Source organism: Lynx rufus, unplaced genomic scaffold (assembly GCF_022079265.1).
Source record: "Lynx rufus isolate CCGP_SWC_20201006 ecotype Redwood Valley unplaced genomic scaffold, mLynRuf1.p SCAF_24, whole genome shotgun sequence".
NCBI classification, from domain to species: Eukaryota; Metazoa; Chordata; class Mammalia; order Carnivora; family Felidae; genus Lynx; species Lynx rufus.
In genome coordinates, this window is record NW_025814839.1 from 832092 (window position 1) to 856616 (window position 24525).

Below are 24525 nucleotides of genomic sequence, written 5' to 3' on the forward strand. Positions count from 1 at the left end.
CCCCGTTCATGCTCTGTCTCTCTCTGTCCCAAAAATAAATAAACGTTGAAAAAAAAAATTTTTAAAACAAATCAGCCACCATTCCTGAAAGCCCTTCTTACATTGTACTGGAATTTGAAAGGACTTCTAATAACTTCAAGCTCACATAAAAAAATAGGGTTTTTTTTCTCATTGAAATTACAAATAATTTTTCTTCTGAACCTTTAGCATTTGTCAGTAGTAAACCCAAAGCTTCTAGAGAACAGTTCTCCAACATTATTGCTTTTTTTATTCCCCCTCATTACAAAAGGAAAGAATTCTATCTGGGGGACAACACTGAACCGTAAAAAAATCCATTCTCCCTAAGAGAGTCCCCCTCTGAACCCAGACACCGGCTTTCACAAATCAGCTCTCACACAACTATTTCTGAAGAAAAAGTTGCCACCAGAGTCCTGCACCCACTCTCCTCACTCACTCAAGATCGGACTTTGCACTTATTCGGTGACAAACTGTTATTATTTGGATGACTGTGTCCAGACACGTAATGATGTCAGAGAAAAGAAAAAATACCTGTATCTGAAGCTAATCTGAATCTCGACAATCGGGAGTTTATTTACATGACTACTGTAAAAGTCAGCTGTGGAATCAAGGAAGATGGTCTATGTTGAATAATGCCAGCACCGCACGGTTGCTTTCTCCAAAACTGCACTCAAATTTCACGGGTCGTGCATTCACAGTAAGAACCTAGTCACGGGTAACAGAGTCCAAAGCCTGTGATCAGTCAGGACGGGCTGACTGACAAATGAGCACCTCATTTAAAAAAAAAAAAAAAAAAAAAAGTCACTAACTAATTTGTGCTTTCTTCTCTTCTCCCTTTGTGGCCAAAAACCAGTCAGAAATGATTTGGGGTACATTGCATAGAATGACTCCCTCAAAAAAAGCAGTCTCCCAAAAGCACAGGACGAGGATAATGGTTTAGAAATCTTTCCTGTAAGAAATGTCAGTAAAAATTATCCTACACATGCTGTATTTTTTCAGGGCCTTCCCAACACAGACTCTGCCATACAATTTCTATTCATAGGCTCGAAAAGATGGGCAGAGTGTGGGGGCGGGTGGATCTTACGATCATGCTGATGCTTTCAGTTTCTTTTTCTTGGCCTTCAGCACCGGAGGCAGCGAAATCTTAAAGGCTGTCCTGAAATGACACAGAGGACCACACTCTTCAGTGCTCTAGACTTTTCCAGTGTGAGCCAGCCACACAGCCTGGCGGGGGATACTTACTCGCAGGTGGTGCAGATAGGACTGAAATTGCAGAATACTGTAAATTGAACAGACAAAATAAACAGGGTGTTGGAAAAAACCACAGTTATTTTCTGACCATCCCCCACCCCCGCACAACACACAAAAGGACAACCCTGTGCTTGAACTTACTTGACAAGCACACAGAACAGACATAGCCAATTTCAATAAGATTTCGATGACAGAAGCAAGCAGCCCGGTAGTCCACGTGAATCGGGGGTGGGAGGATTAACTGAGATCTTTGATCTTGATCGGGAAGAAAAACCCACTGGGGGGGAAAAAAAGGCAAGGAAGATAATTTTATTTAGAACATGGGGGAAAAGTAACCAGAAGTCAGGATATAAATATCAAATATTAGCCAGTGAACACTAAGGGGAATAAATTAGGATCTTCCTTAAAAGTCTATCAAGAGTTATCCATCTCCCAGCGACCCAGCACATGCACACGCAGGCACTGTCCTGTGAACAGTCCTACAACCTTCTGCACACAGCTGCCTCCAGAGACCACCTGAAGTGCGTGCACCCTTGTAGGTTCCAAACCCCCGGGGCCACCATTTGCTCCTTCTTCTTCCAATTACTGGCCTCAGCCACCTTGCTCCCATTCATTCCCCAGGAAACGGGGTCTGTCCCTCGGACTCCAGGTGTCAGGCTCCTTACCAGTAAATACTGCAGGAGGGAGGGCATCTGAGGCACCTTCAAGTACAGTCCCCCTGTGATGTCACAGGCCTGCAAGACATACAGAGGGCTCTCTGCCGAACTGGCACGTGCTTAAGCTTTTCTAGAGGGATGGAATTCTTACCAGGTCAGGTCTCCAAAGGAGGATATGACTGAGCAAATCAAAAGGGAATGGTCTCCCAGGGTGAGGGAGGACCACAGGCTTCCCGCTACCTCTCCAGGTTTCCAGCTATCTTATCCCCCGCCCAGGCACCCCACTCTTTCGCCCTTTGAAGACCTCAGTGTAGCACAGTATATGCCCTTTCTCCTGTGTTGGCTACTGATAAAATCTTTATTCCTGCCATGTTTACTCGTTTTCATTATATTTTTTAGCAACAGCTTTGAGATACTTCATAGGCCATAAAATTCAGCCTTTTAAAGTGTGTAATTCACTACTTTTCACTGTATTCAGCGTTACACAACTGTCACCACTATCTAGATCCAGAACATTTCCTCACTCCAAAAAGAAACCCCATACCTGTTAGCAGTCACTCCCACCCCCTTCCTCTAGTCCTGGGCTACCACTAGTCCACTCTCTAGCTCTATGGATCTGCCTATTCTGGACACTTCGGATCAACGGACTTAGGCAACATGGGTCTTTTCCTTAGCATCGTGTTTTCAAAGTTCATCCGCGTTGTGGCACGTTATCAGCACTTCGTTCCTTTCCATGACCAAATGCTATTCTATTGTATGGTTATACCACAATTTGCTTAACCCCATTCATCTGTTGACGGACGCTTGGGTTCAAACGGGGGAAGACAGAAGAGTCAACCAGGTAAGTAAACGCAGAAATAACGTCACAAGTTATCATTTCTATGAAGAAAAATGAAGCTGGGTAAGGGGACGGGGAGTGACACTAGACAGTCAGGGAAGGCTTCTCTGAGGAGGTGACTCAACTGAGGAAAAGCCTCAGAGGCAGAGGGAACAGCAAGTGCAGACAGCCTCAGGTTGCAGCGGGCCTGTGGTTTGAAAGCAACAGCAAGGAGCCCGGTGTGGCTGGAGCGAAGTGGGAGACGCCACGCGGACAAAAAGATACCCGGAAACCGTATCGCATAGGGAGTACAGATGGCCACGGGAAGACTCTGGGTTTTAGTCCATCCCGCTGGGATGCCACGGGAGGGTTTTGAGCAGGTGGGTGACAAGATCTGATTTGAAAGCTTCGTTCTGACCGCTGTGCTGAGAACCGACTTGGGTGGGCGTCAGCAAGGAAACAGAGGCCAGCCAACAGATCTTACAAGCTTCCGCTTGAGTGGTAGTAGTGAAGCGGAAGACATACGGTGGGATTCAGAGACTCTTTCAAAGATCAAACCGACAAGATTTGCAAGGGTAGGAAAGGAGAAGAAGAGAAGAAACAAGTTAGAGTCAGAATTTTGGCCTGACGGGCTGACGGTCTGAGCTGCCAGTTGCTGAGATGGGGATGCCCCTGGGAGGCTGCATGAAAACCTCAAGTTCCGATTTTGACATGTGAAACCTGACATGCTGCTGGCGGTCCAGGGGGAGATGCCGCATATACAGCTGAATACTCAAGTCTGGAACTCACAGAGCCTGTGTCTGACCCACGCATATAAATATGAGGGCCAGGGAGCCAGAGCTGGGATTTTTTCCTTTTATTTTTTTTAATGTTTATTTATTTTTGAGAGGGAGAGAGAGGGAGGGAGGGAAGGAGGGAGGGAGAGGGGGAGAGAGAGAGAGAGAGAGGAGAGAGAGAGAGAAACAGAGTGTGAGCAGAGGAGGGGTAGAGAGAGAGGGGGAGACACACAATCCGAAACAGCCTCCAGGCCCCGAGCTGTCAGCACAGAGCCGACGCGGGACTCGAACCCACAAACCTCCAGATCGTGACCTGAGCTGAAGTCGGACATTTAACTGACTGAGCCCCCCAGGCGTCCCGCAGAGCGGGTATCTAAATTCATGGCACAGGCAAGATCTTCTAGGAGTTAGCAGACACTGTGTAGGCTGAAATGTGCAGTTAAAACACGTACTCAACCTTTTTGGTTTTTTAATTCTGAGATATAACCATACGCACAACACTATACATACATAACATGGAAGTATGGTTTTGATACAACGAACACCATGTACCTATCGCCAAGTTTAAGAAATAAGACCGTTCCAGAACCTCTGACTCTAGTGTACTTTCCAACTGTATCTCCTACTCCGCAACCTCAGTAGTAACCTAAACTCCGCGTTTTCCAGTTTTGTGCTTTTAACTGATCTTTTAGGAAATAATATTTCTTGTGGTCAAAAAACATTTATCCGAAGTTCAGCAGTATCTTTAGTCTTCTTCCCCCCCTTTATGATTTAATTAGACCTCTTTTCCACACGTTTGATTAAAAAGCAACATCCAACAGTGCCATCCAACAGAAATATAACGTGGGCAATAATGTGAAATTTAACATTTTCTAGCCGCATAAAAAAGGGGAAAAAACAGATAAAATTAATTTTAATAACATTTTATTTAACTCAGTATATTCAGAGTATTATCATTTTAACATGTAATCAATACAGAAATCTTTACATTCTGTTCTTCATACTACGTCTTTGAAATTCACGCTCTCTGTCCCAAAAAATAAAAAACGTTGAAAAAAAAAAAAATTAAAAAAAAAAAAAAAAGAAATTCACTGTGTATCTTGCACTTAACGGCACATCTCGGTTCAGACCAGACTCATTTCAAGAGCTCAACAGCCATGTAACTATCACGTAGGACAGCACAGATGTGGAGTTATGATCCAGTCTTTATAAAATGCTCTACTTGGTGATCATTCTTCCACCTATACCTTGTGTAGAGAGAGATCTGTCACGCTGTTCGCCTAAGATTAACAACGGTAATTTGAAGACGACAGGATTTGAAGGGATTTTTTTTTTCCCCTTTAAAAAATACTTTCCTGTGTCGTTGGACTTCATTTCAATGTGTGAGTCACTTTCACAGAACCAATCAAAGTCACTGTGTGGAGCATAAACAAACATTTTAAAGGAACCAGAGAGGGGGCGCCTGGGTGGCGCAGTCGGTTGAGCGTCCGACTTCAGCCAGGTCACGATCTCGCGGTCCGTGAGTTCGAGCCCCGCGTCGGGCTCTGGGCTGATGGCTCAGAGCCTGGAGCCTGTTTCCGATTCTGTGTCTCCCTCTCTCTGCCCCTCCCCCGTTCATGCTCTGTCTCTCTCTGTCCCAAAAATAAATAAACGTTGAAAAAAAAAAAAAAATTTAAAAAAAAAAAATAAAAAATAAAAAAAATAAAGGAACCAGAGAGCCGTTCACCTGAAACTGCTGTGACGCCGCATGTCAACTATACTTCAGTGAGAAAAATAAACTAAAACAAGGACCAGGAGATGCGAGTGCTCCAAGCTGCAGCAGCACACAGGCTAACCCTACAACCAGGTGCAGGCCGGTGAGAAGCATTCACAAGAAATCAAGAGAGCACACCATGCTCCCTGGACCACCACCACCGCGCTTTCCTTGAACACGTACCTGTTGGAGGAGTCCTGAATCCGAGTCTAAAACACAGGCATCGATCAAAATATTCTGAAACGAACATTCCGGAAACATTATAAGAGGAATAAGAATGACTAGCTTACATCGGGTAACTACTGTGTGCTACGCTCCTCTCAAAATGCCTTATGTGATCCACAGGATAACTCTACAAGGTAGATACTGCGCATCTGCAGCTGAAGCACCCAGGCCTTGGCCAGGCTGCGGTCACAGAGCCGGTAGAAGGCAGTGCTGTCACCTGCCCCCTCCAGTCTGCCTGTCCCCAAAGCCCACGGTCTTTCACTACAGCATGCAGCTGCTCCAACATGGAGAATACTAGGCATGGACATGGGAGCATTTGGGGCTTAAAACTGAAGTTTTAAGAAAGTTTTTCTTAACATGTCAAAGAAGAAAATGTCTTAGTGATAATTCATTTGAATTAGTGAAAATTCACTCAAATATTTGCAAGGTAAAAATATCAAATCTTTCTAAGACCTCCCCATGCAAACAGATAGAGAAACTGAGGCAAGGTATGGTGTGAATTGCAAACTAGGGATTCTTAGCCTGAGGCCCAAAGATGGGTCCAAGGATGGGCTAGACAAGGGTTCCATGAATTCCATGAAACTAAATGCAAAACTGGGTTTCAGAGTACCTTTTTCTGGGGACCCCTCAGATTCTCAGGGGCTCCAGGACCCAAAACAAAGAAACGACTAGTACAAAATATGAATTCCAGATTCCTAATCCACTGATAAGGCCAGTTAGTCAGACTACCTTTCTATGTACGTCATTCAAAAAATAAAATTAATTCCTTCATAAGGAAACAAATATTCTTTAAAAAGAATGCTCTCCCTAGCGGGGGGAGGGGGAAAGAGAGAGAGAAAGGCAGGCAAACTAAGAAACAGACTCTTAACTACAGAGAACTAATGGTTACTGGGGGGGGGGGGGGAGGAACGAGGAGGGAGGGGGAACAGGTGATGAGCACAGGGTGTCATGTGAGTGCTGAATCCCTAGACTGCACCCCCGAAACTAGTATTACACTGTATGGTAACTAACTGGAATTTAAATAAAAATTGAAAAGAAAAAATACTCCCAATTCACCTGCTTCTGTGCTGCGAAAATGACATTCATGAAGTTCATGTACTGCAGTGCGCTGTCTTCCGCAGCCTTAATCACCTGGAAATCATATCCACGTGAATAACTTGCGGGCACAGCCGAGTTCTCACCCACACGTCAACACAATGTACTGCAGACACAACCAGTGCAGCTGGTTGAATTAGAATTCATCTGCCTCGTTACCATTATTACATACTATCTATAGCATAAAGATGACTGCAGCAATTTCCTCCAGACCCTACCGCTCAAGAGAGGATCCTTGTTGAACAGTTTCTAGAGAGCACCTGTTGGGGCACATATATACACTCACACCCAAAATACACACACACACACACACACACACACACACACACACACACCCCAGGATGATCACCTAGTGTTCAGGAAACTGCTCTTTTTTTAAAAAACAAACTCTATACCCAATGTGGGGCTCAAACCCACGACCCCAAGATCAAGAGTTATGTGCTCGGGGCCCCCGGGGTGGCTCAGTCAGTTAAGTGTCCAACTTCGGCTCGGGTCATGATCTCACAGCTCGTGGGTTCGAGCCCTGTGTCGGGCTCTGTGCTGACAGTTCAGAGCCTGGAGCCTGCTTCCGATTCTGTGTCTCCCTCTCTCTCTCTGACCCTCGCCTGCTCACATTGTCTCTCTCAAAAATAAATAAACGTTTAAAAAAAAAAAAAGAGTCACATGCTCTACCATGCAGGCACCCCCTGCAATCTGCATTTTGATTCCACAGTACCTGGGGAGGAAATCTCGTATCAATGAATTTGGATGTACATCCTCCTTCGTGCTGACTTCATAGATTTCTGCTCTCTAACCAATTATCTACAGAGGACACTGAAGCAGTTTCCAATCCTGAGTTTTAAACAGTGCTCTCATGAGCACCCACATACACGCTTTACGTGACCCCGACTAGCTCCTAAAGTAATCAGGGAGATTGCTAAAGTATATGCACATTAAATCTTGACGTCTTACTGGACGTTTATACTTCTGCACTTACTAGGAAGGCTGCACGACTTCTCAAGCGCTAACTGGCCATCCACATTCCTTCTTCTGCAGATTGCTCATATCGTCTACCCGTTTCTTTACAGTAAACCTTAACTTCTAAAACTTAGTTTAGAGCCCTTTTTCATTTTCAGAACCATGACATTAATCCTCTCTTAGGCAGCTATGCTGAAAATACTTTTCCTAATAGTTTTCCTTTCCTTCTTGTTTTGGGGGTTATTTTTTTTTGAGGTCTTCAAACGTTTTCTTTAACGTTTCACATAATGCTCAGCAAGGTCCTTTCCTATCCAAGATGCATATAAACAGGTATTTTCTTCCAGTGCTTTTATGACTTGAATTTTTACAGTGAAATGTTTGATTTACTAGATTTATTTGATTTGATTTACTAGATTTAGATGTGGGCATGAGATCTAGGTTGGTTTCCCCCCAAATGGCCAACCAATTGGCCCATTACCTTCAACTCAATAATTCATTTTCTTGCCACAAACTTAAGGGCTTCCTTTCCACAAGTCAAAGAACTCCATTGACCTGGTTTTTCTCTGGATTCTAGTCTTTTCCATTTACCCTGTGTCTACTACTGTGCCAGAATCACAGTGTTACTACAGGTTTGCCATGTGCTTTAATGCTTGACAGGGTAAGTTCCTGCTTATCATTCTCTTTCAGAAAGCATTTGTCTGTTCTCACTGATTTATTTTTCCAGATAAACTGTTGAATTTCTTTCTTTTTTTTTTTTTTTTAAGATTTTATTTTTAAGTAATCTCTACATTCAATGTGGGGCTCAAACTGACAAGCCAAGATCAAGAGTCACACACTCTACCAACTGAGCCAGCCAGGGACCCCTTACTCTCAAATTTAATTCCCCCCACTCTGCCATGAAAAATAAAAAAAAACCTCATTAATATTCCAAGAATGCATTAAATTTATAGTTTAACTTTGGAAAAATTGACATCCAAGAGTAACATTTGGCTCTCCATTCAATTCTCTCGTCTCTCAGAGTTTTAGTTTTTCATCATAATCAGTTTTACACATTGATTGTTGATTTATTCTGGATATTCAATATTTATTATAAATGGGTCTTGGGGCACCTGGCTGGCTCAGTTGGTTAAATGTCTGTCTAGCTCTTGATTTCGGCTCAGGTCATGATCTCACGGTCATGTGTAGGGCTCAGCACTAATAGCGTGGAGCCTGCTTGGGATTCTCTCTCTTCCTCTTTCTCTACCCCTCCTTTGCTCTCTCTCTCAAAATAAGAAAACTAAAAAAATAAATAGATAAATGGGTCTTACTTCCCGTTATGCTTTCTAATAGGCTGCCATTGGTATATAAACACAGTACTGATTTTTTCTTAATCTTACCAAAATCCTCGATTTCATTTCTTGATTATCTATAAAAAGATAAAAACAGATTACAATTTAACTGAATCTTATTAAACGTATTATAAGGCTTTCCAACCAATTTTTTTAAACAGTCCACCAAAATTATAGCAGTAAGATAAGGTTTACAGGCCTCACAAAAAACCATAGACTCCTACCTTTAACCTCCTTGTTCATTCTATGAATATCTTATTTTTTTAGCATTAAGGAATTTTAAAATATTATTTGATTTCATAGATATTTATAGTAAACAGGAAAATAACCTCAAATTTTAAATCAATCCAGCATCCACTTAGCTGAAAAAAGAAATGCTCCACTTCCCACGATAAACACACAAGAGTGATTGGGGGTTTCCAATTACCAACCGCAATTAACTGGGCTTTGTAACCTGACCAAAACATGATCTTTGTCCCAGAATATTAAAATTACCAGGATATGATCCTTCTGTGATTGTCCACCACATCCTACATGTGAATATACTGGGACCACCAGTAAGTCAATAAGCCAGATAAGGTAAGGAATGTGAAAACCACACACAGATGAGAGGCACCCCCAAAGCCCAGGACACAGGAATCTCTCAATACTCTCCCAAACAAAGAAATCAAATTACACAAGACCAGGAGAACATCACACAAACACAAACAACATCAAAACGCTCAGGAAGGTGTTCACTCTACGCTAAGTTCAAATAACCTGTGGGCCTGTGGAAAAACCACTCACGAATTAAGCCTCAGGATCAGTAAACGGCTCCTATAATCAAACACACTGTTACTAATTTACAGAAGGCAGAAGAAACAAACACACCCACCCCAGGCTGCAAGATACAAGCACCCCCAAGAATCTGCTGGGAGCAGGACATACTAGAGAAAATAAGAGTTTTCTTTATTTACATTTCAAGTTTTTACAGCTTATTTTAAAAATGTTCTAAAGCCAAGATAAACTATTTTTTGATTACCCACCACTTTAGAATACTCAAGCCTTTCACTAATATGGACACCCAAGGTTCTCAAAATTATCACAAGAAAGGTATGTTTCATGCACAAGACACCTTCTGAACGACTAAAACGCCAAGGATACAGCAAAGAGCTTTGGCGAGGGATCCCGCCAGCAGAGTTTCCGTATGTTGACCCTTTATGTCACCTGCAAATAATAATAAAGTTAAAAAGTCAATTATTGGGCATTTTCTTGGACTAAAATAATTTTCAAACCAAAGCATTTGTCGTGAATAAAACCAGACAACATGTCCAAATCAGGTTTAAAAACACAGAGAGAGATCTGTTCTCAGTATTGCCTAAATAAGCAATTTTTAACATTTTCTCAATTTAAAATATTCTGAGGGGATACAAAGTCTCAGTTTGGGATAAGTTCTGGGAATGGCCAGTGGTGATGTTTGTACACCATGTAAATGTACTTAACGTCACAGCACCGTACATTTTTAAATGGCTAAAGAGTAAATTTTATGTGTATTCTACCACAATAAAAAATAAATAGAAAACACCCTGGGGTTATCTGGAAAAGTTCAGGTTTGTTATGACCTAAAAGGTACGAAAGGTCATGTACAGCACCTGATCTGAGTCTCTCTCTCCTCCGTCCCATCACCCCTCTGCCTCCTGCCCTTGGAGAGCTGCCTGGCTTGTGGATAGCGGGTCGAGCAAGCCCTCTAGCTGTGGCAAGCAGGGACGATGCTGGCAACTTATTTGATGCCTTGAGTGAAAAGAGTTAAGCAGCTCAAGAGGGTGGAGTCCCAGACGGACATCTGGCCTGCAGCTGGTCCTGGAGCACTGATACCCCCGCCCGTGGGTGAGGTCAGACCAGGAAAGGTCTTGAACACCATACTGAAAAGTTGAGACTTTACCCTGGAGGCCAGTGGTTCCTGAAGTGTGATTCTGGAACCAGGTATAGGAGTATCACCCAGGAACTTAACAGACACACAAATTCTTGGGACCACGCTCGACCCACAGAACCAGAAACTGCAGGGTGGGACCCAGCATTTTGTTTTCACAAGCCCCCAGGCGACTTTTACCAGCTTTACTGGGGTATAACTGACAGATCATAAAATTCACTCCTTTTAAGAAAACAATTCAGTGGTTTTTAGTGAATGTAGAGAGTTGTACACAATTACCACAACCCAATTTCAGAACATTTCCTTTTACCCCAAAAGATCCCTTGGGCCGGTCCCAATCGCATGGTGCTGCCCCGGCCCCAGGAAACCACGAACCTACTTCCTGTCTCTAAAGACTTCCCTTTCCCTTCCAGGTGATTCTGACACAGGCTACGGTTTAAAAAACACAGCCTACGGGCAATAGGGAACCAGTAACAGCCTTTTAGCCAGGAAATAGCAGCTCTGATTTTCAGAAAGATAACTATGAGTGGAAAGACCTGAATGGGGACAGACAGAAGTCAGTGAACAGAAGCCACTACAATGATCCAGAGAAGCAGTGCTCAACCTGAGCAACTGTGCCCTATAGGGGATATTTGGCAAAGTCTGAGACATTTGGTTATCACAACTGGGGGATGTTATGGCATCTAATGGGTCTAGGCCAGGGATGCTGCTAAATATCCTCCAAAGCACAGGGCAGTTCCCACAACAGAGAATTATCCAGCCCAAAATGCCAACGGTGCTGGGGTTGAGCCAGATGACAGAGAATTGGGAGGCAGATTTTGGAGATACTTCTAATGCTAAACTAATAGGATATCATAGCTGACTAGATGGTGAATGTGAGCAGAAAAGAGTCAAAAATGAACACTTTGAATTTGGAAACGTAGGTGGAGGGGTGTGGCAGAAACTGGGGGTGGAAATGGCGGTGTGACTGGGAGGGAAAGATAATGAACCTAGTCTGGGGTGTGTCAGCCAGACTGTGGACCCCTCTGTGGAGACATTTGCTGGAAGAAAGGCTACTTTAAAGATAAAGACTGGGAAGTGTTCACATAGAAATGACAATTAAAGATAAGAGCGGATGAAAACATACAGAGGAAGAAAAAAGAATACAATGTGCAGAATTGAAAAACCTATTTTTTACGGGACAAGATGAAGGAAAAGTCAGAAATGGAAGAATGGTCCTAAAAAGAGGAGAAACAGGACAGAAGGATATCCTTAGACGCTAAGAGTGTGTTTCAAGAAGTAGAGGCTGGCGGACAGTGGGAGAGGCTGGCGAGGTCAGGCAACCGGGGCTCAGGCTTGGATGAAAATGATTTTACAAAAGAAAAGAGAGAGAACGCAAGTAAACAGTCCCAGGAACCCCAAGTCTCTCGACTTCGAGCCTCAAGGACCTCCACATTCAACTGCCGATTGTACAAAAATATAATGGGCAAAGAAATCCATTACTCTTGGTCATGAGATCTTTAATTTCTTCAGCAATGACTTCATTCGCTGCTGTGAACAATTCGTATTTGCCGTCTTTGCTCCCTGAGGGGCTGAATTCAGAAGGAGGGTTGCCGGGGTCTCCAAAGAAGTCTCCAAGTCTGCCATTCTTCCCAGGATATAAGAATCGACTGAAACAGAGGGGGGGAAAAACACGAGTTACACCAGGACTCTGTCCTCACTAAACACCCAGATGAAATTCAGCACAGAAAACACACAAAAACCACGCCAATTCTGCCTCGCAAGATTCTATAATAATTGGCAAACGCGAGTCTACCACCAGAGAGTGTTTCAATGATCCCTCTGTTTTCTCAAAAGTGAGAGGAAATAAAGCCGGTCCCAGTCGCTCGACATGCTTCGAGGTGGTTCTCATCCTACTTTCTCAGATGCCAGTCGGGAGGAGAGTCATACCGAATTCTATCTTAGGGCTGGTTTATTATTTGAGGGGTATTCACCTACCCCCCGTAATACAAATCTGGTCCAAGGGCCCCTGAAAAGATCCTCCCGGTGCTTCATGATTTTTATAGTAATCCTGTAAAACATGGCTTTGATTTTTCTAACAACTGACCACTGTGCCTTTTGTAGCTTTTCTTTTGATATCTTAACCAAATCAGTGAGGTCTTTTACATTCAATTTTGAGAAAACTGCATGGTGATCATGGGAGCGAGGGCACTTACTTGGTGGCTCACGGGCTCTTTCGACACAGCCGAGAGAGCAGCCCCGAGAAACGAGGACGGAAGACCACCCACCTCATATGAAACAGGCTGGTACACGAGAGTCACTTCTCCCAAGATGTGGCTGACATCTAGTTAAGACACACAAGAACTGTGTCTTGCCCGGAGAATCAGATTCTATGGTCAGTGTATGCGCGCAAAGTAAATATGGTCAAAATTAACAGTGAAAATATGTACCGTGTACGTGGTCATTTATGCAGGGAAGCTCCACACCTACACACCCGTCCCGACGTGACTCACGTGCAGCCAGGTTCTACACTGGTGTTAGAAAAGGTCACTGTTGGGGCGCCTGGACGGCTCAGTTAGTTGAGTATCTGACTTTGGCTCAGGTCATGATCTCATAGTTTGTGGGTTCGAGCCCCACATCGGGCTCAGTGCCGACAGCTCGGAGCCCGGAGCCTGCTTCGGATTCGGTGTCTCCTCCTGTCTCTGCCCCTCCCCTACCTGTGCCCTCCCTCTCTCGAAATTAAATAAATAAACATTAAAAAAGACAGAAAGATAGAAAGAGACAGAAAGAAAAGGAAAGGAAAGGAAAGGAAAGGAAAGGAAAGGAAAGGAAAGGAAAGGAAAGGAAAGGAAAGGAAAGGAAAGGAAAGGAAAGGAAAGTTAACTGTTTCTTCTGCTGAGCACCAGATGGGACAGTTGGCCTCGGTTAAAAGCCTACATAACAAGAAAAACCCTCATCTGTAAACACCGGAATCACACCCGGAGCAGTAAAATATTACACTCTGAGAAGTATGCAGGAGTCAAGCCTGGCTGAGAGAAAGCGGAATCACACCTGCCCTCTGGAGCAGACCCACAAGGACAACAGGGATAGGAGCTACCTGCCCCACTTGATAATTCTCCCTTTTCTTTGCCTACAGAGTATGGCTGACTCCATGTAAGTTACCTGTGCACATGACGCAACTCTATTAGATGTCAGCTAATGAGGTTTCCGACATTCATTCCTTTCAAAGGTACACGTACTGATTCTTGACGCTGTTAGTATTGTTCAACGCTATAGAAAAATATTTTTTTTGCACTACAGGAAAGGAACAGTACATGCCGACTGGCATCAAAATCTCACAAGTGTGAAGCACTGAACAGGTACTCACGACAGTCATACCTTTCTTGAATGTGACTTGCTATCACGGCAAGTTTGTTGGAACGATTCATGAATAAATGAGAATTTCCCAGCACCATCACAGCATCTATGCATTTTGATAAAGTAAACTGTTGAAAAATAGAAACCATAAGAAAAGATAAAGCAGCTACCCAAATAACTAGGTTAGGTCTTGAAATGATAAAGACTTCATTTAAATTTTAGACAATTATTCACTGCTGAAAACTCGCTCTGGAACCCCCTCCTCCAAAGCCATAAACCAAAACACTTGAAAATTAGTTTTCTAATTTTATTTATCTGAAATGATTTCTACATCAGTGCATTATTCCACAAATATTTTCTGGACAACATTTAAGGAAAGCAAACATGTTACACATTCTATGATAAAATTACTAGAAAACTACCACCACGCAGAACAGATGATTAATATACATACCGATTAAATTGGTGATTTGTACAAGTTTTCCGTTCATTCAGTCACTAAGTATGCTAAGCACCTGTTATATGCCAGGCAAAGATCCCTTCTTTCATCGAGCTTACATTTTCTTAAGCACTAATATTACTAAAACATGTAGGTGCATATATTTATAATCCTGGAATAAAGCATGTTTCTCTTAAAGGAAAAAATACTTCAGGCAGCAAATAAAACACTGATAAATTCCACTTTATTTAAAAAAAGTACAATAGGGGCGCCTGGGTGGCGCAGTCGGTTAAGCGTCCGACTTCAGCCAGGTCACGATCTCGCGGTCCGTGAGTTCGAGCCCCGCATCAGGCTCTGGGCTGATGGCTCAGAGCCTGGAGCCTATTTCAGATTCTGTGTCTCCCTCTCTCTCTGCCCCTCCCCCGTTCATGCTCTGTCTCTCTCTGTCCCAAAAATAAATAAACGTTGAAAAAAAAATTTTTTTTAAATAAAAAAAGTACAATAAACCTATTAAAATTTCTATATGGCAAAAAAGGTGACTATAAACAAAAGTGAAAGGCAAATTACAAACTGGAAAAAAAAACTGCAATATATGACAAGCAAAAGGTGAACTTTCTAATATAAAGAGTATCCACAAATCATTAAAAAAAATAATACCCAGAGAGGAAAATGTGCAATGCCCCAAGAGAGAATGGGCCATCAAATACACTAAAAGCAAACTGAGATAACTTTTATGGTACATCCTATGGGCAAAAAATAAGACAAGGAAAGAGAGAAGTGCCAGGGTGACTCAGTCAGTCAAGCGTCTGCCTCTTGATTTCAGCCCTGGTCGTCATCTCACCTTTTGTGAGATCAAGTCCTGTGTTGAGCTCCGTGCTGACAGCACAGAGTATGCTTGGGATTTCCTCTTTCTCTCTCTCTCTGCCAAGCCCCCGTCTCTCAAAAATAAATAAATAAACTTAAGAAAGAACAGGGGGGCACCTGGGTGGCTCAGTTGGTTAAGCATCCGACTCTTCGTTTCGGCTAAGGTCATGATCTCACAGTTTGTGAGTTTGAGCCCCGTGTCTGGCTCCACACTGACAGTGCAGTCTGCTTGGGATTCTCTCTCTCCCTCTCTCTGCCCCTCCCCTGCTTGTGCTCTCTCTCTCTCAAAATAAACAAGCTTAAAAATTTAAAAACAAAACAAAACAAAAACAAGGCAAGAGAACATCTTATTTGGGTACCAAAAAAAAAAAAAGGAATTCTCATATACCACTGATGAGAGTTCAAAATAAAATTTTTTGAGGCGTAATAGGGTAATATGCAGTGATGTGCTGGTCTATACGATGGAAAACTATTCAACAACAATAAAGAGGAATGCATTACTGTAACAACTTGGACAGATCTCAAAATCATTATGCTGAGTAAAGAAACGAGACTAAAAGAAATCCCACTACATATTGTTTGATTCCATTTATATAAAAATCCAGAAAATGCAAACTAATCTATAATGACAAAACAGATGACTGGTTGCCCAGGGGCAAAGACCAGCAGAGAGAAGTAGGCAGGATAAAGGAACATGATGAAACTTCTGGGGGGGGGTCACAGATTTATATGTTCATTATTTTGATTGTGATGATAATTTCACGAATGTATACATATACAAAAACATATCAAACTGAACACTTTAAATATATGCTATCCATTGCATGTCAGTTATATCTCAATACAGCTGATTTTAACTTTGATTTTTCCTTCTATTTACTTTTTTTAAGTATGCTCTACGCCCAATGTGGGGCTTGAACTCAAGACCCCAAGATCACAAGCTGCATGCTCTACCAACTAAGCCAGCCAGATGCCCCTGGATAAAGCTGACTTTAAAAAAGACACCATTAAGAAAATGAAGAGACAGGTCACAAAGTCATGGATCCGGAGAAAATATTTGTGAATCATATACTTGGAAAAAGACTTATATCCAGAATATATGAAGAATTCTTACAGTTCAGTAATAAGAAAACAAACAGCCCAATTTTAAAATTGGGCGTAATGACTGAATATGCATTTCAACTAAAAAAATATGATGGGGCGCCAGGGTGGCTCAGTCTGTCAATTATCTGACTCTTGATCTCAGCTCAGGTCATGATCTCACGGTATGTGAGATCGAGCCCCATGTCAGGCTCTGTGCCGACACCATGGAGCCTGCTTGGGATTCTCTATCTGCCCCTCTCTCTGCCCTTCCCCCGCTCACGGTCTCTCTTTCTCTCTCAAAATAAATAAATAAACTTAAAAAAAAAGAAATTATGATGCCTAATAAGCATATACTATATACATAATACACATACATTATATCTGTATATATAACAGTCATGAAGGAAATGCAAATTAAAACCCCAATGAGATACCACTACTCACTTACTAGAATGACTATTAAAAAAAAGACACGTGTTGGCAAGGATGTGAAGAAACTAGAACTCTTACACACCTCTTAAAGGAATCGAAAACGGCGTACCCACTCCACTCTTTAAGTCTGGCAGCATCTTAAAAAGTTAAAACTAAACTTACCACATGACCCAGCAACTCAACTCATAGGCATCTAGCTACTCAAGGGAAATGCAAACATACGTCCACACAAAGACTTGTTGGAGAATTATTTGAGCATTATTCCTAAGAGTCAAAAAGTGGAAACAATCCAAACGTTCGTGAACAGATGAACAAGAGGTATAGCCACACAATAAAATACTATTCAGTAATAAAAAGGAACCAGCAATACATACTACGACATGGATGAACCTCAAAAATATTATATTAAGTGGAAAACAAAATCAAAATAGTGCATATAACCAAAACTCACCCAATAGGAAAAAGATCATTCAAAACTTTAATAACCATTAAAAATTTAATTCATAGTTTAAAACCTCCCCCAAAAGCAAACTCCAGGCCCAGATGATTTCACTGGCATTTCAAGAATGGACACCTGGCGTGCCTGGGTGGCTCAGTCAGTTAAGTGTCTGACTTTGGCTCAGGTCATGATCCCTCTCTTCTCGAGTCTGAGCCTACGTCAGGCTCTGTGCTGACAGCTCAGAGCCTGGAGCCTGTTTCAGATTCTATGTCTCCCTCTCTCTCTCTGCCCCTCCCCTGCTTGCACTCTGTCTCTCTTGCTCTCAAAAATAAACATTTTTGGGGGTGCCTGGGTGGCTCAGTCGGTTGAATGTCCAACTTCAGCTCAGGTCATGATCTCGTGGTTCGTGGGTTCGAGCCCCACATCAGGCTCTGTGCTGACAGCTCAGAGCCTGAAGCCTGCTTCTGATTCTGTGTCTCCTGCTCTCTCTCTGACCCTCCCCTGCTCATGATCTGTCTCTCTCTGTCAAAAATAAATAAACATTAAAAAAAAATTTTTAATAAATAAAAATAAACATTAAAAAAATCTTTTTTAATTAAAAAAAATAAAATAAAAAAATAAAGACTTGATACCAAATTCAAAATAATCTGTTCCAGAAAACAGAAAAGAAGACTTCCCAATTCATCTTACGAAGCCAGTATCACCCTTGTGTCAAAACCAGCCAAAGGTGGGGCGCCTGGGCAGCTCAGTCGGTTGAGCGTCTGACTTTGGCTCAGGTCATGATCTCGTGGTTCATGGGCTCGAGCCCCATGTCGGGCTCTGTGCTGACACCTTGGAGCCTGGAGCCTGCTTCGATTCTCTGTCTCTCTGTCTCTGTCTCTCTCTGCACTCCCCACCCCCCGTCAAAAATAATATAAACATTAATTTCTTTTAATTTATATGGAAATGCAAAGGAACTAGAATAGTTAAAAAAAATAATTTTGAAAAAGAAGAAGTGGGAGGAACCAGCCAGCTGGAGGAACCAACCAAGACATACTATCTAGCTATCGTAATCAACACTCTGTGGTACCGGTGGAGGGAGAGACAGAGAGCACAAAGGAACAGAAAGAGCACCCAGAAATAAACCCACACAAGTACCCAAGTGATTTCTGACGAGGCTGCAAAAGCCATTCAGTGGGGAAAAGGTAATCTTTTCAAATCTGGCGCCGGAGCAACTGGATTACACAGAGGCAAAAAAATGAAAGCTCAACTTAAATTTCACAGCTTGTTCAAAAAAAATAATTCAAAGTGGATTGTGGATTTATTTGGTCGTTTTCTCTAGGATTTCATTTTTAAGTAATCTCTACCCCCCCCCAACGTGAGGCTCGAACTCTCGACCCGGAGATCACGAGCTGCATGCTCTGTGGACTGAGCCGGCCCTCCTGGATTATGCATTTACACGTAGAACGTTTCACAGAAAACGCTGCAGAAAATCTTTAAGACCTAGAGCAAGGCTGAGAATTCTTATAGCACCAGAAGGACAAGCTGTATTTTTTAAATATCGAGAAACCGGACTTGATCAAAATTGAAAATTTTCTGCTCCGTGAGAGGCCACCAGAAGAGGATAAAAAGACAAGCTAAAGCTTGGGAGAAAATACTTGCCAACAAGATATCTGACAAAGGGCTTATATCTAGGACATGTCTTTCAAATCTCGAAATTCAATAGTTAAAAATAACCCTAACACCCCAATGAGAAAATGGACAAATGACATGAAAAGACACGTCGGGAGGCCGATCCGTATGGCAAATAAGCCTACGAGAGGATGTGCGACATGTCTAGCTATTAAGGAAATGCGATTAAGACCACAATAAGATGGCATTCCACGCTCATTACAACGGCTAATATAAAAAACAGCGACCACATCAAACACCGGTGAGGAGAGGGACAAACGGGATCCCTCACGCTTGCTGGTGGGAGCGTACAGCCATTCTAGAAAACAGTACAGCAGTTTCTCATCCAACCAAACGTGCGATCACCAGGCAGCTGCGATCCTGGACATTCATCCCAAAGAAATGAAAACTGACATCCACCCAAAAACCTCCATTCAAATTTTCAGAGCAGCTTTTTATGTAGTAACCAAAACCTGAAGAAAACCACCCAAATGTCAAAGCTTTACCAGGTGAGTGACGAAACGAGCTGTGGGATATCATTCCGCGGAACACTGCTCAGCAATAAAAAGGGCAAACTTTGATACATGGAACAACCTGGATGGATCAAGGGCATTCTGTTTTGTTTTTAAATGTTTAATTTTATTTTTGAGAGAAAGAGCACGCATGCGTGGAGCGTGGGGTAGGGCAGAGACGGGGGGGTGGGGGGTGGAACTGATAAAGGATCCAAAGTGGGCTCTGCGCTGTCAGCAGGGTTCAAACTCATGAACTCCAAGATCGTGACCTGAGCCGACATCAGGCACTTATCCGACTGAGCCAGCCAGGCACCCCAAGAGCATTCAGTTGAGTGAAAAAAGCCAACCTCAAAGGCTACACACTTTATGACCTATTTACGTAACAGAACTATAGCACTGGAGAACAGATCAGCATTTATTAGGGTTTAGGGACCAGGGACTGTCTAAAGTGTAGCAACTATATTATTATTGCTATTTTTTTTTAATTTGAGAGAGAGAGAGAATGCATGACTGGGGGAGATGGGTGGAGGGGGAGAGAAAGAGAGAGAGGCAGAGAGAGAGAGAGAGAGAGAGAGAGAGAGAGAGAGAGAGAATCTCAAGCAGGCTCCACTCCCAATGTGGAGCCCAACACGGACTCCATCCCATGACCCTGGGATCATGACCTGAACCGAAAGCAAGAGTTGGACACTCAACCAACTGAACGACCCAGATGCCCCAGGTGTAGCAACTATAAAAGGAACACAAGTGACGAGGCGCCCGGATGGCTCAGTGGGTTAAGCATCCCACTTCAGATCAGGTCATGATATCACAGTTCACAAGTTCGAGCCCCACATCGGGCTCCATGCTAACAGCTCAGAGTCTGGAACCTGCTTCCGATTCTGTGTCTCCCTCTCTCTCTGCCTCTCCCCTGCTCACACTGTCTCTCTCTTTCAAAAATAAATATTCAAAAAAAGTAAAAATAAAAAAAAAGGAGCACTGTGATGAAACAGCTCTCGTCCTAACTGTGGTGGTAGTTCCACAGATCTATACATGCGACAGGGACAGCATAGCACCGCACGAACACACGCATGGATGGGAATCTGTTGTGATCTGAATAAGGTCTGAAGAGCACACTGGCGTCAGTTTCCTGGCTTCACTCCTGTACTTGAGATACAGGAGGTGTTACCACTGGAGGAAGCCAGAGCAAGTGTGCACGGGGCCTCTGTGCACCATTTTTTTTAACAATTTCTTAGGAGTCTGTAATTATTTCAAAATAAAATACTTCAAAATAGATTTTTTTTAAAGGCCTACATATTGCATGGAATACGCGAAATGTCCAGAGAAGGCAACATAGAGACAGATAGCAGATCACTGGTTGCCTGCAACTAGGGGGTAGAAGCACTGACTGTGAACAGGCATGAGGGAACTTTTTGGGGGTGATAGAAATATCCTAAAATGAAATTGTGGTGCTGGTTACACTATTTTATTGTGATTTTTACTAAAAAAGCATCGAATTGTACATTAGAATGGATGAATTTTATGGTATGTAAAGGACTTTACTATAGCTGATTTTTTTTTTTAAAAAAAAGCAATATAAACACACACTCAATTAAACCAGAATTATCCAAAGGCCTCCTCAAGCAATCTTACCTGAGATTCCTTTAATCCTTGTTTCCCCCACCAAATTGGGTTGGTATCAACTATGATAACCAGAAGATTCAATTCATCTTCTGAAAATATTAACAAAAAATAAAAACGTTAGCCTCATGGAAGCATAGCAAAGCTAACATTCCCAATTTGTAAATTAAACCCACAACAGGCACCACCACTTGCCTTTACGTGTGTATCAACCTACAATCATGAAATTAACAAAAGGCCATGTTCGTTTAATAATCTAAAGCTCTGTGGGCCCTTAGCAGGCTCTTGCCTGCTCTCTGCACCACTACATCTTTGATGCACTAGAACGGAAGCTCCGTGAGGGGGGGACTCTTCCTCCTCTGCTTGTAGCACAACTGCCTAACATGTGGTAGACGCCCAATAAATACCTAATAAACGAAGCCCAAATATTCATTTTAAATACCTGGTCAAGGACAGAACGCACCGATTAACCAGTTAATATGCAATAGTGGTAGAATTTCAGGCACGGAGGGGTTGAAGGGAGACACTGGACTCAGTTTGGCCTCAAGTCTATCAAATATACTAGCAGCAAGGCCAACTGTGATTTGGAACCGAAATTTTTTTTAACTAGGCTCCACGCCCAGGGCAGAGCCCAACACTGGGCTTGAACTCACAACACTGAGATCAAGACCTGATCTGAGATCAAGGGTCAGACACTTAACCCACTGAGCCACCCAGGCACCGCAGGAACCAATTTTTAAAAGGTGAAAACCAAAGAGGGAAAAGCAATTGCTATGTAAAGATTTTACTGGGAATAGGCTACTCTCCAAAGTTAGGCACAACTAGACAGGCTAACAACACCATGAATGCATTCAACAAACACTGACACTAAATACCAGTGTCAGGTGCTGGGGATACTGGGTTCAAGCCCTCGAGGAGTCTAAATTCTAACCGAGGTGAGAGACATACAAACCCGTAAGTCCTTGCCGTTATGAAAAACCCAGGATGCTCATTTAATAGCAAAAAGCAATAACGCCTTTCCTGCCCCCCATACCTTCTTCCTGAAGTTCCACCTCCTGTATCGGGATAATCCTCACTCCTTCGGAGATTTCCGTTCACATATCCAAATCCTATTTACCCTTCAAAGCCCTAAGCCAGTGCTACCTCTTTCCTCCAAGAACCCTCCTCAGCTCTTCCAACAGGTCCTGTCTCCCCCAGCTGAGGACACGAGTCCTCTGCATCAGCCACTGGCACATGTAATACTAGAATCGCATTCTGTGCTGACAACATACTGAGGGAAATATCTTTCATCAATTATAACACGTACCCTCTCTCTCTTTTTTAAATGTTTACTTACATATTTTTTAGGGGGAGGGAGGGGCAGAGAGAGGGAGACAAAGAATCCCAAGCAGGCTCCAAGCGGTCGGCGCAGAGCCCGATGGGGGGCTCGAACATACGAAGCGTGAGATCATGACCAGAGCCGCGATCAGGAGTCGGGCGCTTAACCAACTGAGCCACCCAGGTGCACCTCTTTTTTTTTTTTTCTTTTAACATTTAACAGTTGCTAAAAGCAGGACGGTATCTTCTAACATTTCTCTTAGTGGTATCCTGAATAAAAACGCATCTCATAATCGGTAGCGTCTTAGAGGACCTGAAGTATGGCATTCCTGCTCTGCAAATGAAAGTAACTTGCTCCAAGTCACATGGCCCGCTGGCAAGTAGCAAAACACCCTGCTATGAAGACAGGTCTGCTGGACTCTAAAGACTAGCTTTTCAATGCCTCACTGTCCGCTTTGACCCTCTTTTAACGACACTCAGAACTCACCGCCTCATTTTACAGCTAGTTGTGTTTCTGATCTCTGTTGCCAGCTCTGCTAAATCTAGCCCACCAGACCGGACTCCTTACAGAATGAGGGTTTTTGCTAACCCTAGGGTGAAATAATACATGCAAACCACACACACACAAAGACGCCTAGCACAGAAGCAGCACTTAGTAACTGTCTTTCACAGGACTTCCTGTGAAAGACACGCCTCCACCCATAAGCCCACACTCCTTTGGCCTCATTCCCCATGAGGCCCCATCCCACAATTCTCAAGGTCACTCCTTGCCACCACCCGAAGCCTGAGACAAAGTGCTGCCTTTCAGGAGAGACGGGTATCCATACACATGGCACTGCCCTGTGATTTTTCCTTCTTTGGGCCACGCCAGGCCTGCCTCTCTCACAGCCCTGTGGTATCTTAAAAAAAGATAAAGGAAGCATGGGCAGTTGTTACAGCCTCTGAAATGATCTATTTCCACTCTTGCTGCCACAGTCCCTTCTCCACACAGCAGTCAAAGTGACCTTTTAAAATTGTAAATCAGGGACGCCCGGGTGGCTCAGTCGGTTAAGCGTCCGACTTCGGCTTAGGTCACGATCGCACGGTTCCTGGGTTCGAGCCCCATGTCGGGCTCTGTGCGGACAGCTCAGGGCCTGGAACCTGCTTCGGATTCTGTGTGTCTCTCTCTCTGCTCCTCCCCCGCTCGTGCTCTGTCTCTCTCTCAAAAATAAATATTTTTTTTAAAGTTTTTGAATTATAAATCAGATGGTACCAACTCTTTGCCTTGAGACCCTACAATGGCTTCACATTACACTTAAAAACAAAGCTCAACCTCTTTACCTTGGCCCACAAGGGCCATGCATCTGCCTAGTTCTCTGATCTCATCCTTCTAGCTCATTTCGCTTCCACCACGCTGGTCTCTTTTTTTTTTTTAAGACATTAGGCTCTACAACTGATAGTTTAACGTATAGATGAAAGTCTCTCCTTTCTATCCCTCAAGTTCCCCATTTCTATCTCACTGTAATGCAGTGGCTCAACTTGCCACGGCGCCTTCGCACAGTCATTCAAGACTCCGTTTCAGTACCTGAGCTCTTATCTGAAGTAGATGCGCCTCGACCATCCAGTATATCGTCTTCACACCTCTTGTCACCCTTCGAAGCTATTCTTATTTACTTGCCTACTGTCTGCCTCGCCCACTAGACTGTACCCTCCCCGAGGGCCCTTGTCTGTCATGTTCTCAGCCGTATTGCGCAGCGCATGAAATAACGCCTGGCACACAGGACGCCGTTCAGAAATATTTACTGAATAAATGAATTCTTTTGCTACTCCCCTAAAGACCAAACAGGTTGCACCCGGCCCCCGACATAATGCTCCACCTGGGTGGTCCTGGCCAGGCCGAGCCCGCCCAGTCCCGGGGTCGGGGGGTCCCTCCCAGCACGGCCCTCACCGTCTGACACCATGGCAGCCAGGATCCCCCACGCCCCGGCAGCAAGCAGTCAAGTATTCCTCCCGGCTCCTGGGCACCCCGACTTCCGGCGCCGCAGCGTGACGCAAAGGCGGCTCCGCCCAGG

The 24525-nt window shown here is 43.5% G+C and overlaps 1 protein-coding gene across 4 annotated transcripts; it reads right to left on the reverse strand.

Annotated features, from left to right (window-relative positions):
* Positions 1 to 24485, reverse strand: GTF2H3 (general transcription factor IIH subunit 3). 4 transcript variants are annotated; one of them, XM_047088274.1, is made up of 13 exons: positions 24402 to 24485; positions 21170 to 21249; positions 14143 to 14249; positions 12268 to 12434; positions 10020 to 10082; positions 9101 to 9130; positions 8925 to 8953; positions 6553 to 6627; positions 5455 to 5508; positions 1935 to 2003; positions 1411 to 1546; positions 1261 to 1297; positions 1 to 1174 (listed from the first exon to the last, which is right to left on the reverse strand). In XM_047088274.1, the coding sequence occupies exons 1-13, from the start codon at positions 24412 to 24414 to the stop codon at positions 1105 to 1107; spliced, it is 930 nt and encodes a 309-aa protein (XP_046944230.1). In that variant the 5' UTR covers positions 24415 to 24485; the 3' UTR covers positions 1 to 1104. The 4 variants fall into 4 exon arrangements, with proteins under 4 accessions (XP_046944230.1, XP_046944234.1, XP_046944231.1 ...); XM_047088278.1 differs by lacking the exon at positions 24402 to 24485 and adding an exon at positions 24331 to 24366; XM_047088275.1 differs by lacking the exon at positions 21170 to 21249 and having other exon boundaries at positions 24402 to 24457.
* Positions 24486 to 24525: the final 40 nt, after the last annotated feature.

Coding starts and splice junctions, on each gene's coding strand:
- GTF2H3 (XM_047088274.1), bottom strand. Junction 14,250..21,169: donor AAGGATTAAAGGAATCTCAG/GTAAGATTGCTT, acceptor ATTTTTCAACAG/TTTACTTTATCAAAATGCAT. Junction 9,131..10,019: donor CCTCGCCAAAGCTCTTTGCT/GTATCCTTGGCG, acceptor TAAAAAAATAAG/ATATTCATAGAATGAACAAG.